Source organism: Herpailurus yagouaroundi, unplaced genomic scaffold, assembly GCF_014898765.1.
Source record: "Herpailurus yagouaroundi ecotype Mexico unplaced genomic scaffold, PumYag 100, whole genome shotgun sequence".
Classification (NCBI taxonomy): Eukaryota; Metazoa; Chordata; class Mammalia; order Carnivora; family Felidae; genus Herpailurus; species Herpailurus yagouaroundi.
The window spans coordinates 17,061,043-17,075,546 of record NW_024412391.1 but is presented as its reverse complement, the minus strand read 5'-3'; the positions used below and the strand labels follow the sequence as shown (position 1 = coordinate 17,075,546).

The 14,504-nt window shown below is 38.7% G+C and overlaps 1 protein-coding gene across 1 annotated transcript in view; it reads left to right on the top strand.

Annotated features, from left to right (window-relative positions):
- AHCYL2 (adenosylhomocysteinase like 2) overlaps positions 1-14,504 on the top strand; it is a 171,925-nt gene that overhangs the window by 123,238 nt on the left and 34,183 nt on the right. Inside the window, 3 exon segments of the mRNA XM_040471999.1 lie at positions 1,439-1,547; positions 9,939-10,082; positions 10,755-10,855. Of these exon segments, the coding sequence (XP_040327933.1) occupies positions 1,439-1,547; positions 9,939-10,082; positions 10,755-10,855 (354 nt within the window).

Here is a 14,504-nt window from a genome sequence, read left to right as displayed (position 1 = left end):
CCATCAAGGAACCATCTTTTTTTTTTTTTTTAAGTTTATTTATTTATCTTGAGGGAGAGGGAGAGAGCAGGGGAGGCGCAGAGAGAGAGGGAGACAGAGAAAATCCCAAGCATGCTCCGCACTGCCAGCACAGACCTGACATGGAGCTCAAACTCACAAACCGAGAGATCATAAACTGAGCCGAAACCAAGAGTTGGACTCTCTACTGATGGAGCCATCCAGGTGCCCCAGGGAACCATCTTCTTATGATGAAAGGTAGTTGTGAGATTGTTGATCCTTCCTGCCTCTATGCCACCTTGGATCCAGAATAATCCATGTAGTTATACAAACATTCAACTAAGGATAAAGAAGAAAAGTTATTTATTGAATAAATTATATGAACTTTCATTTGTAAGGTGTTATGAAGTGTCAGCTGGAACCTCCAACAGTAGGAGAAAGGGATAGAATTGTAAGAAAATCATCAGTATTGGTCCAAAATGCAACCGCCAGAGTATTACTGTCTATATACATTCAGACCAGTCATCTACCCGTCTTCTACATCTGTTATGTTATAATGAATAGATGATCAATCCTGTGGCTTGTAGGTATTCTATGATACCAAACATTAAAAATAATAAATTAATGTTTACTATACTTATTAGAATTGAAAAGCTAATTAATACATTTCTAGAAAGCTTTTAAAAAGCTAGAGTGCCTACCTGTAAGAGTTATAAGAACAGTGAACTACAGAGGTAGAAGTCAGGGGGTGGACTTATTGAATCTACTGCTGTGTTTAACAGCTTATGTGCATTGTTTCATTTAACCCTCTCTAAACCTTGTGAGGTAAGTACTTTTGTCTTTGCTGTACTTATGAGAAAATGAGTATCACAAAACACCTTGACCAACATCACATAGCTAATGATTGGTATATAATCAGGATTTGAATGCAGCTTCAGAAGTTCTTAGTGGAGAGCCCTTTTTTTTTTTTTTTTTGTATTATACCATCCCATTTCCTGACACTCTTAAAATCTGAAGTCACTTTGCCTTTCTGTACTTTGCAGTTTTCTCATCTAGATATATGAATATTAGGATAGATAGTCTCAAAGATTCTTTCCAGCTTTAATTTTCAGTGAAACTATAGAAAGGAATATGACTCAACTTTCTAAAAATTTATTTTAACCAGAACATTCCATTCTCTCTCTTTTTTTTTTTTTTTGGTTACAATTTTATTTTAAAGGTATATGGCCAGAGAGTTGATCAAAGATTTAAATTTGATAGAAGCATAGTAGGTAAAGAATGAAAAATCATTCAGTCCAAAAAATCTTAACATTCCAAAAATGGGTTGGTACAATCAGATCAACTGCAAAGGAAGGTAAGATCCTGTAATGCAAGCCTTGAACTGCTATCTCAAAATGAAGGTTGTTTTCTTTTATATAACTAGAGTTCTTTTTCTTAGCAGATCCAATTTGCTGACCAGAAACAAGAATTCAACAAACGTCCCACCAAAATTGGACGTCGCTCTCTGTCTCGTTCCATTTCTCAGTCATCTACTGACAGCTACAGCTCAGGTGAGTACTGAGCTGCTATGGACCCACCCGTGGAGGCTAATTAAGTATGATCAATGGGCCCTCCTGTCCATCCAAACCTGTGCTTTGGAATAAACACTTTGACTCTCAGTCAACATTCAGACCAAAGTTCTGGATGGAATCTTGGGATTCCTCTTGAGGATTCAGGGTGGAGCCTAATGGAGGTCTCTTCTTCCAACAATGGCAGAAGAGGGTGAATAACAAAACTGAATTCTGATCTATTCAGAGGGTGGGCATAGGTAACTCATTGATGACCTTAATTGAACAGCATGTATAAAGACTTATGTTTTTTTCCGTTCTTTGAAAATAAGAGGAGTTCCCCATCCCTCCATCCAGTACTTGCAAATTAAGAGGGAAACCTTAATTGCCCTAAGAAACAATGAAAACATTCAAGTAAGCCCTAGTTCCAGTGAGCCCTTTGCCTTCTCTTCTAAGCTATGCCATTACATTGCTTGTCACTCCTTCCTTCCTTTGCAGTGGCATTAATTCAAATATACGGGCTGTGGAGCTGTAATATCATTTAATGCCAGATGAGTTATTACCACGTAGGACCCCTCGAAGGCATTGGCCATTTGTGCAACAATGCCTAGTGTGTATCTGATCTAATAAGGAGCTATTTTATTTTGCTCTTCTGTTGGAATATAGTAGGAAGCTGAATGTTTGCCCTAGTTATCTCTTCACATTATAAATAGTAATATTCTTTAAAAATTTTTCATCATGACCTGAAATTTTATTTGTTCTTCACACAAATAGGAAAGTAGTATTTGTTATGTAAAGTTGAAGAAAGTTTGGGAAACTTTTAGGTTGGGTAGATTGTTATTTACACTTGTTACATTTCTCTTTTTATTCCCTTCTGCCCCCTAATGGAATGATGTAAATCCCTATGGATTTTTGTGTAAAGATACCGAATTGTGTACCTATCTTATTCTGCTGAAATAGCCAGTGTTGAAAATTCATGAACCAGTTATATATAATATAACTCTGGAAACCAGGGCGCCTAGGTGGCTCAGTTGGTTGGGCAGCCAACTTTGGCTCAGGTCATGATCTCACAGTTCATGAGTTCGAGCTCCACATCGGGCTCTGTGCTAACAGCTCAGAGCCTGGAGACTGCTTCAGATTGTGTTTCCGTCTCTCTCTGCCCCTCCCCTGTTCACTCTCTGTCTCTCTGTCAAAAATAAATTAAAAAACATTAAAAAAAATTTTTTAAATATAACTCTGGAAACCAAAATAATTGTGAAATGTGAATTATAAAATGGTGGTTAAAATTTTAGACTGTGAGTTTATGCATATTGTTTAAAGATGGATACTAAACAACAACTGTACTAAACTTTAACACCAGCTCAGTCTTCTCCCTATACACTAGATCCACATTTCCAATTGTGTTCCTGCAGAGAAAACCAATGCCTGCTTTCCTACCAAACCCCTATATGTAAGGAGGGTACTTATAAAATAAATACTTACCTAGAAAGTGTGATTGATCTTCTCGGTTTCTAAGTGAACACATAGTTGCCTAGTATATCTCATTAGAGAGTGATACTGACTGATGTCACTCTGGAAAAATTGGACTTTTAAGTTGAACTACTCAAAAATTGCCAACCTTATATATCCATTTAAAGGTATTAAATTCAGGAGCACGGAGTCAAAATATTCTGGTGATATAAAATAATTTAAGATTGGGTGCCTGGGTGGTTCAGTCAGTTAAGTGTCTGCCTTTGGCTCAGGTTGTGATCTCACAGTTTGTGGGTTTGAGCTACGTGTTGGGATCTCTGCTGTCAGCACAGAGCCCGCTTCAGATTCTCTGTCCCCCTCACCCCTTACCCCTCCCCCACTCTTGAGTGCTCTCTCTCTCTCTCTCTCTCTCAAAAATAGATAAAAATTTTTTAAAAATTTTAAAAAAAGAAAAGAAAAGAACTTAAGATCAATTATTCAGCTTCCCACTGGATGCTAGAATTACCTTGATGGTATCCCTGACAAATGGCCATCTGGCTTCTTTGGGAGCATTTTAGATGATAGGGTGATTCTTGCTTTATCTAGTCATTTAGCTCTGATAAGCTCTTATATAATCCTTGGAATTTAATGATTTTACATAGAAATAAAAATCACCATTTTCAGGGCATCCCATTGTCGTGGCTATCCTCATCTGGATATATTCCAGATGAAGTATCCTTTTAAAAATATGCCTATGACTTTAATATTCCAGGTATGATCTGAAACAATCTATAGGAAGCATTATTTCCATAAACTCGGTGCTTTAAAAATGAAACCTAAGATGATGCTTGTTTCTTTTACAGCTGTTTCAGACACACGGTTACCTCGTTTTGGTTTTGTTTTTTGTTTTTTTACATGAACAATTGGCAAGCCCTGGACTGGCAGTTAGGAGAGACCAATTTTCTAGGCTTTGATCCCTATGTGATTTGTTTGTGTGATCCTGGAAAACTCTTGTAGTTTGTGATGTTCATAACAGAGGCAATGAGAAATTATATGAGGTGCTACAGAAAAAGCTCCTAATCTATCAACGAAAACCAGGAATAATGAAATTGACTCACAGCTTTCCAAATACAGGATGATATGCAAATGCATGTCAATAAAAACTTGGAACCATTTTCAGCATACATTATCATTGAAGTGACTACAGAAATTAACATTAGAGAGCCCCAAGGATCAGTCTCTGGATCACTTCTCTGTTTATACTCTCCCACATGAGCTCATGCAGTCTCATAGGTTTAAATATTATGTATTGACATTTGATTCTCAGATTTTATCTCCACTTCAAATCTCTCCCCTATACGCTAGATCCATGTATCCAACTGCCTGCCCAGTCCTTTCACTTGATGTTTTATAGGCATCTCAAACCTCCCATGTCTTGAAAACTGAGCTCCTGAGTTCTGATCTTGCCTCGCTTATGAATATAGTTTATTCACAGCACTAGAGCCAGATTCATTCTCTTGAAATAAATAAGTCAGGTCATATCAATTCTCTGCTCTAAACCCTCCAATGGCTTCCCAGTCTCACTCTGAGTAAAGGCTAAAGATCTTACAATGGCCTACACAGCGCTCTACCCTCCCATTACATTTCTAGTCACATCACTAGATTCCCAAACCTCCCTCCTCTTCCAGCTATACATTTCACCCCAGCCATATTAGTGGCTCCTTACTACTATTGTGTTATTTCGAAATATGCCAGGCACTTCCCTGCTTTAAGTTCTTTGCACTTGCTATTTCCTTTGCCTGGGGGGCTCTAAGATATCCTAGCTGGGTATCCTACCTCCTTCAGTTCTTAACTAAACGTCACATTCTCATTGAGGCCTATTCTGGCTATTCTTAAAATTGTACAAACACCCCACCCAACATTTCCTATCAAAGTTTCTTCCTTAATTTTTCTCCACAGCACTTAATATATTTACTATGTATTTTACTAATTTATTATTGTCTTTCTCTCCTTCCTTGAATATGAGATCCATAAGAGTAGAGATTTTTGTCTTCTACTGCTCTATTCCTAGTATTTAGAAATGTTTAACCTAAGAGGTGTTTGATAAACAAATACTGATGAAAGGTGTCCCCAGACATATACTTTATATTCTTGTTGAGGTCTCTGATAATACCCTCATATACCCTCTGATATACCATATGGGTCTGATATACCCACACTCTGTATGTGAACAGCCAGAAGACTTATGACATTTCAGAAAAAATGTACCTTCCTATCCAGAGTGCTTGTTTTGCTGAAGTTACCTGGAGGCTTGGGTAGTCGATGGCCTACTCTCCCTACCTAAAGATCCTAGTGCCAAGTTTTGCCATGCTTTCATTTAGAAGCCTCTACCAGCCTTTCTCAACCAAGGTTCCTCATCAGAATCACAGAACACAGAAGAGGACTGGAGAGACTGTTTTCTCAGTTATCCAAAGGATGGTTCACAACTAGTACACTTCTAGATGGATAGAAGTAAATTGATATATTTGATGGATGCTTCAAGGCATTAGGGCTTAATTCTGGTGGAACCCAGGTTGAAAAAGGCTACTTCAATTCCTGAAATTCCTGCGTTATTCCTGAAAGTGTTTATAAGAAACAGACTTCTAGAAACTCTTTCCCTAAGCACAAAACCTCATAAAAACAGATGAATAGATGAGGCTTTTCTTCAAAATCAAACCATTCTCAGTGATCTATTTCTGAAAAAGCTGCCTTTACAGGCAGTTAATTGGTTAAAGATAAGAAAGGAAAGCTGAAGTCCCTTAGTTCATAATTGGTTCTTATAACACTTATAAAGCATTGTAAGATTTTTCCAAGTAACAAAGTTTTGTTTATTTGTTTGTATTTTGGTTGCTAACATAGCTTTTCACATATTTCTAGAGTGTTATTCATCAGTGAAATCTGCTGCACATTGACACACAGGTCCCTACTGTTATTTCCATTACCAAATGAATAGATTGGGCCTAAGAGGCATTGTCTGACTTAAAATAGTCTAATAGGACTAATTCATCCGGGAGTCTGACTGCTTCTTCTAGCAATAACCTACAATGTCACAGCTGCTAGGAGGTAAGGCTTAATCAGGCTTGAGCCATAGAACATATGTGTATGCATGTTCTATGGGATAGATTATGGATTAGTGATTCATCAAGTTATGTTTTGATTCTGGGTTATCATGAAACAAGAGAACACCCTGTGGTAAAGTTATATTATACTTTATTATAACGTTTTTATGTAGAAATTGAACCCTTTTTTGACTCTCATTTATTCATGAGGTTTTTCTGGTGGTAGTTAGGGGAAAGAGGGAGTATGGGAGAGAGGACATCTGTTATGCTCCCTGTTTTACAGTTGGATAAATTGAGAATTGGTCACAACCAATTAGAGGTAAAGCTAGAGCTAAGGTCTTAGGCTGTGCTTCAGTTGATTATTGCCTTGATGATCAGTTGTTCATTTTTAATTGAATTATAGCTCTGGTCTTCAGAGTGTGACAATTACAAACACTTTACAAATTATGCAAGCATATATATACATGTGTGTTGGCTTTCTCTAAATTTTCCTGGGAAGAAACCTTTAATACTGTCTCAAATATTAAAGTGAATGTGCTACTTTAAATATAGTGACAGAAATAAGTATGGATTCAAAAAACAAATGTCATGCTAGTTCAGACTAATCTTTCCACTGTGTTTGCAGAAGTAATACTCTCTTGATCTGGGTCTGTCAGCCATTTTGCATTCACATATTAGTACCATCTAGACAACTGATATTTTTGGTTCTCACCTGATAACAGGTCTGTATAAAGGACTCTTTGAAAACAAATCCATTGTGGCTGAAATAAAAACATTGATTGAGCTAACTATAACCAGTTGACTACTGTGAAGAAAATAAAATACGGTATTTGAGGATTTTTTTTTTAGAATAGGGAGGTGGCATAATAATTTCTTCTTGAGATAGAAGGCAAACTCAAGCCAAAAATTGGAGCGCTTCTCCTAAGGGGAAATTTTGGTGCTTATTTTTGTTGTTGTTTGTTTTGTTTTATTTTGTTTTTTACCCTGACTCATCCTTAGAAGCTAGAGAGGCAAAGGAGAGGAATGCTATTCTGGGTAGAGTGAGGACTCTGTCTCAACCTTTTTCATCATTGCCAGCCAGCCATCTGCTGCTTGGTTGGATTAGTAGATGACAGAGGTAGAAAAAAAAAAGGAACAATAAATAATATTGTATGTATGTCATCCCTTTCCCATTCAAAATCCTGAAGCTGATGGGGCGCCTGGGTGGCTTAGTCGGTTAAGCATCCAACTCTTGGTTTCGGCTCAGGTCATGATCTCATGGTTTGTGAGTTTGAGCCCCACATCGGGCTCTGTGCTGACAGCGCAGAGCCTGCTTGGGATTCTCTCTCTCTCTCTCTCTGCCCCTCGCCCGCTCACTCTCTGTCTCTCTCAAAAATGAATAAATAAAACTTAAAAATCCTGAAGCTGAGTAAGAACCTTTAAAGATGTTATTTCTGGTATTGACTTAAAAATATATGCAAAAGCCAACACTAATATCGGGTATCATTTATTCAGTATTTAATTTATACCAAGCATTGCATTAGCACTTTACTTACATTATCTCATTTAATCTTCTCAACAACTTGACTCTGACAAGTCATGTCTTCCAATTTACAATCTGCTTCATAATACATATTACAACCATAGGAAAAGAAAAACTCTAATTAATTCTGAAATGAGTCATTTCATGTCTGACTCACCCATTAGACTGAAAACTCCATGAAGATGAAGACAGCCATATTTGTTCTATATACCCAGGAATTAGACTGTGCCTGGGACATAGTAGATAGCGTGATAAAAATTTGTTGAATGAACAACTGAATGTGTGCATGATTGGATTCATGAATGAATTCTATTAATCTATTAACTAATTCTATTAATTCTGTTAATCAGGTTCTGGGACGCCTTTATTTTATATACCCAGAAACAGAGACTGAGGCTTCAAAGTCTGTCTGACCCCAAAACACGTAACCACTATATTTAAATGGCCATTGAGGAACATAGAAATCGTCATGCCTTTGGCAAAGGATTTGAAATTTCAGGATATTCTGAATGTCAACACTTTCTTCAAAAGTGATTATACTATAAATTATGATCGAGATTAGGGATGGCCACTGCCTTTCCTCTCTCAGGTCGTAGAAGCATGGCTCCCCTAAGCCTCTAACACATAAGCTATTTCGGAGTATCGATTAGTGAAACAGATGACTGCCCGGGAAGCTGTTTCTGGGCTCTGTTGCCAAAGGTACTTTGAACTCTTGCTCACCCGAGGAGGGAGAACCACAGACTTTTTGTACTGATTAGTTCCTTTCAAGAACAAAGTCTCTTTGGGGATTTACTAATTCCCTCACCTCCCTTGGCGCCCATGTTCATTCTTGTTGCCTCGTGTTAGGACTTTGCTCTAGGGCAGTTTTCCAGTTCCAAGAGAGACACTCAGGCCCCTGCTGCCCAAACATCTTGTCGTGCCATGCCCGATTAGCTGGGCAAGGTCAGACTTGCCTTTTACAGCCTTCCCAGGTATAGATCCTTTGCTAAGAAATCCCAGAAATGCCATAATTCTCTGGATGTAAGTACATCAGAGCACCATAGACCTTAGGAGCTCTGAGCATTTGCAGCTTTCTCCCCTTACAAGTGATAGACATACTTCTTATCCCATTGAGAGATATGTAATGCTTTATAGATAGAGCTTTATATCCCCCAACCTCCCCTCCCCCTCAAAACACAAGGGGCATCTGGGTGGCTCAGTTGGTTAAGCCTATGGTTTCGGCTGAGGTCATGATCTCATGCTTTGTGTCAGCTCTGTGCTGACAGCTCAGAGCCTGGAGCCTGCTTTGGATTCTGTGTCTCCCACTCTTTCTGCCCCTCCACTGCTCTCTCTCTCTCTCTCTCTCTCTCTCTCAAAAACAAATAAACATTTAAAACAAACAAACAAACACCACAACAACCACAAGAAACCTTGAGGGCTACTTAGGAAGAAACTACCCTCAGAAACTTAAACATAAGTCATGGAATGAAATTAAATCATCTAGCAAATGATTAGCAACTACAGATTTGTTTAAAAACTGAAAAGACCTCAGCTAAACATGTGAGTAGCAGCAGCAGCTGCCTGTTAGCCACAGTCAAAAGCCTTAGACTTTCCACCCTCTAGCGTATACTGCTAAATGGATTAATCATCAGAGCATTTTAGTATACCAAAAGAGGATTTATCCACTTCTTTGGGAACCTGAAATGCCTACTGCTGGATCCACTGAGGCCAGCAAGAAGGGAGAGCACACTGAATACTTCATTGTCAATATCTAATTGGGTCTGCAGGCATAGTTCAGCCTCATCAGAGCGAGTTCTGAAAAGAAAGCTCTGTTATGTCAGACAAACACTTTTTGTGTGGTTCTTAATTACTTTCCCATGGGTTCCTTGTTTTCTAGGTCTTATCTGTTCAATTACTGTACTAAAACACAAATTACATCAGGCATCTAAGCAGCAGACAAAAAGGGCAGCTAGGATCCCAGAAACCCATAGGTTAATGACCATGATCTTGCATTAAGAACTTCAACCTATTGCTACCATGGTGTAACCTCTCTCGTTTTGCATATTCAAGGACCTCTCATGTTCTGAAGATCATTAGCCCTGGGTAGTTAATGCTATCCAAGGGGAATGTCTTTGGCAACCTCTCTCAGCTTCCTCTTTCTGACCTGTGGATAGCACTTTCCATAGGAGGTGGTGGACCCAGCTCCATGGTGCCATTTAGGTGCCTACCATTTAGGTATACATCTGTATGGTGCTGGATGACTAGAGAAGCCTCAGTTCACCCCACGGTGTAGAATTTCAGAGGAAGCCATTTGTTTCCCTGAGGGCTTTTTATCTGTCATTTCAGCGGCTTCATATACAGATAGCTCTGATGATGAGACATCTCCCAGGGACAAGCAGCAAAAGAACTCTAAGGGAAGCAGTGACTTCTGTGTCAAGAACATCAAACAGGCAGAGTTTGGACGAAGAGAAATTGAAATCGCTGAACAAGGTAAAGAAAGCAAGCACCTGTTCTTTTTCATGCTGCCCGTGTCTTTTTGTCCGTGTTAATCCCTTTTTATGTCCTGGGGTCTAGTTGCTTGTGAAATTTAAGAGTGGTTTTAAAGAGGGGTGCCTGGGTGGCTTAGTTGGTTAAGCGTCTGACTCTTGATTTCCACTCAGGTCATGATCTCACAATTCGTGAGTTCGAGCCCCCGAGTCAGACTCCTCACCGACAGTGCAGAGCCTGCTTGGGATTTTCTCTCTCTTACCCTCCCCCAATTGCCCCCTCTCTCAAAGTAAATAAATAAATCTAAAAAAAAAAAAAAAAAAAAAAAAAAAAAGGAATGGTTTTAAAAAATGCTTAAAAGAAATCTGAACTTAGGGAACACTGTGGGGAAGGAGTGTACTCTGGTAGGTCTATAAGGAACCCCTATACCAGGAAAAGGCAGAGAGAATGGATGAGTAAGACTGGGAGATGGGGAGTCAGAACTCTGGAGCATTTGCCTTTGGAAGTCTCTTATTAAAGAAAAATCAGATTCAATGTCTTGATTCCTTAAGGAACCCAATCTAACAACCTGACCGGGGGAAGAATCTTACTTTAAGAGAATAACTTCTTCTGTTTATTCTTTCTCTCTCATTCCCTCCTCTCTAATAGTGCTGTGTATGTATTGTGCCTTTTCAGAAATGCCTGCACTGATGGCTTTGAGGAAGAGAGCTCAAGGAGAAAAACCTTTGGCTGGAGCCAAAATTGTGGGTTGCACACACATCACTGCTCAGACTGCTGTGAGTCCTTTTTCTTTCTCCACATAATAATAGTTAATAATAGCCACCAGCTATTGAGTGCTTGCAAAATGCCAAGCAGTAGGTTAAGAGCTTAACAAGTATTAAGTCATTAATCCTTGTGATGGCCATGTAAAGCAGGTATTCTTGTTTCTACTTTACAAACGAGGAAAGTAAGGCTCAGGGTGTTTAAGTAATTTGTCTGAGGTTATACAGCAAGTAAAATCATAGAATCCAGGTTTGGACTTCAATTCGTCTGACTCCCAAGTTTATGCTCTGTGCTACACTGCTTCCCCTTGTCTTGCCTTCCAATGTCATTTCCATAAGGCAGCTCTCTTAGATTGCTTTCAGCTGCAAGTAAAAGAACCTGATTCAACCTGACTCATACCTAAAGGAACTGATTATATTACATAGCTAGGAGTTCAGAGGTAAGGTGGACTTCAAATTTAGGATCTCAAGGCTCCAGTTTCATCCATCTGTAATTTTCTTGGAGCTCCCTTTTCACTTGCTTACTTCATTCTCAGGCTCATAGCAAGTTGATTACAGCTCTTTAAGCCATCACAGACTGACATGAAGAGTAGGAAGGACCATTTTTTCTTCTCCCCCAAAAGCAAGTAAATCTTTCCCAGAAGTCTTCCAGGATATTCCATCATGTGTCATTGAACAGAACAGGGTCACATACCCATGGCCCACCAGTCCTGGCAAGGGGACTGGGGTTACCATGATTGATTTAGACTAGTGATTCTTAACCCTATCAGATTCAGGGTCTCCTCTTTATAAAACATATTTTTGCAATGCCTCTGTATTATCTTAAAATGAAATTCAAATATAACATACCTCAGTACATATAATTTTTAAAAAATTGATATAAAATCTTAACTGAAATATGAAGGAGGAATAGAGGAAAAGTAATTTGTAAAGAAATAATGTGTATTTCCGTATGTAAATGCTTGGGCACAAGTATAGTGGAATAGTCAGATATTTGTACTTCCTCATAGCATTATTTGAATGAGAATGCCACAAATGTAGATAGAAATGTGTTACTGATTCTAAGGCGTCAGAGTGACATTGCCAAATTATACGATTTTCTGAATCATATTACAATAAACTATAAACTTTTTATAAATCTCTGAACAGCAACAATAACAAGTGTGTGTTTGCTCTTAATTTACACGAGTGTTACATTCCTGGGAAAGCTATTACTATTTTGTATTAAAACTACAAGAGTATTTTTTGTTAGTGTGTAAGGTGGAATAAGGTTCTAAACTTAGATCATTATAAATAGGTTTCTCACCCTTGTGAACTTTCATTGGAACATTTGAAAACTGCACTAAATGTGGCATGGTTTTTGTTGTAAGAGACTGTCCTGCACTTTCAACATGTCAAAACCTCTGGTCCTGATCACTCAATGCCAGTAGCATTCCCCTCCCGACTACTGTGACAATCAAAAATGCCCCCGCAGTTTTCCAGAGCTCCTCTGTTGAGAATCACTGACTCAGAGCCATCGTCAAAGACGTAAGAGATTGAATTGCCAACCATAATGAAAACACTACAGGAAATTGGTGTATTGAGAAATGGTCTGAAATCATTTATATGATTTATAAGACTCAGGTCATCTGTATGGTTAGATCGACTTTCAACAGAGTGTCTCCTGAAGCATAACACTTATTTATATGGCCACATTCCTGATTAAGAACAGAAGAGAGTCCTTAAGACCCAGGCAGCTACTGTTATGATCTTTACCATGAGACTTTTCCATATTACATGTTCTCTAAGGAAAAAAATACCTTGATTACCCCAAATTAATATAATAAATTGAAAAGCTGTCTCTTTTTGGAGCTACAGACTAATAAATCAAGGCAGAAACACTCTTGGAATCTTTTTTGGGCTTCCCTAGTCAGTGACATGAGACTTCAGTGTGGTGGCTTAAAATAGTAAGTGCTTCTGTACTGTCTCATGTTGCTAAATTGTATCTAGTTTCTTTTTTACCCCCTGGGTCACCAAACATTACCACCTTTCAAGGCTGCCTTCTACTTTCTCTTGAATGGAATAATCAAAATTAGTTTACCAGTTTTAATATTATTTCACAGTTTCCTCCCCACATTTTTTTCTTTTTCCTTTAAACAAATAATCACACAGGGGTGCCTAAGTGGCTCCATCAGTTAAGCATGTGACTCTTGATTTCGGCTCAGGTCATGATCTCATGTTTGTGAGTTCGAAGCCTGAGTTGGGCTCTCCACTGACAGTGTGGAGCCTGCTTGGGATTCTCTGTCTCCCTCTCTCTCTGCCCCTCCCCTGCTCGCACACTCTGTCCCTCAAAACAAATAAATAAAAATAAAAATAAATAATAATAACAAAGGAATTTTTACCTTGTTTTGTTTTTAATCTCCGTTTTTTTTTTCTCATTACAAAAGGAGTTAATGTTCATTTTATAATGCTCAAACATTACCATACTCTGTAACGTAAAAAGACAGTCTCCTATGATCCCATGTTCCAGAAATAACTATCATAGTTAGTTAATGGTTTCCTATCCATGTTTCCAATAGACTTGGATCTATTTATATTTTTTACGCATGTTTCCCTGGTTCCTTCTAATAACCAGATTCCTTTGCTACTGTCTCTAAACAGTCATGATTGAAAGTCAGGTTAAGCCAGCTTCTAAGCTCTGTCTTCCTTCCACTCCTACCTGCCTTCACTCCTGTTTGAGCCCTAACAGCTAGCACTCTTTACTTAGAATTCTTTTTTTAAATATTTATTTATTTTTGAGAGAGAGAAAGAGAGAGAGAGAGAGTGCATAAGCAGGTGAGGTGCAGAGAGAGAGGGGGACAGAAGATCTGAAGCAGGCTGCTCCCTGACACAAAGAGCCAGACACATGGGGCTTGAACTCAAACTTGACTGTGAGATCATGACCTGAGCTGAAGTCAGACACTCAACAGACCAAGCCACCCAGGCACCCAGCATGATTTTTTTTTAATTTAATTTATTTATTAAAAAAAATTTTTTTAATGTTCATTTATTTTTGAGAGAGAGAGAGAGCACACGTACATGCACAAGTTGGGGAGGAGCGGAGAGAGAGGGACACACAGAATCCAAAGCAGGCTCCAGGCTCTGGGCTATCAGCACAGAGCCCAACACGGGGCTGGAACTCACTGACTGTGAGATCTTGACCTCAGCCAAAGTCGGACGCTTAACCGACTGAGCCACCCAGGCGCCCCAAGTTTGTTTTTTTTAATTAGACCATAATTAGAATTTTTACTTAGCATTGAAATATGAGAAAATACAAGTTTTACAACATGAAAAGTACCAGTACTCAGAGTTAACTACTGTCAGGAAATTTTAAAACAGGTTTTTTAAAAGATTTTTTCCCCAAAGTTTATTTATTTTTGAGAGAGAGAAACGTAGAGAGCAAGCAGGGAAGGGGCAGCGAAAGAGAGGGAGATGGACTCCCAAGCAAGCTCCATGCCGTTGGCACAGAGCTTAATGCAGGGCTCAAACTCAGAAACCGTGAGATCATGATCTGAGCCAAAACCAAGAGTCTGATGCTTAACCAATTGAGCCACCCAGGTGCCAAAAACAAGTTTTTTTAACCAAAGCTTTATTCTTGTGAAAATAGTTAATAATCAAAGCAGTAGGTGGTACACTACTTTCTTTA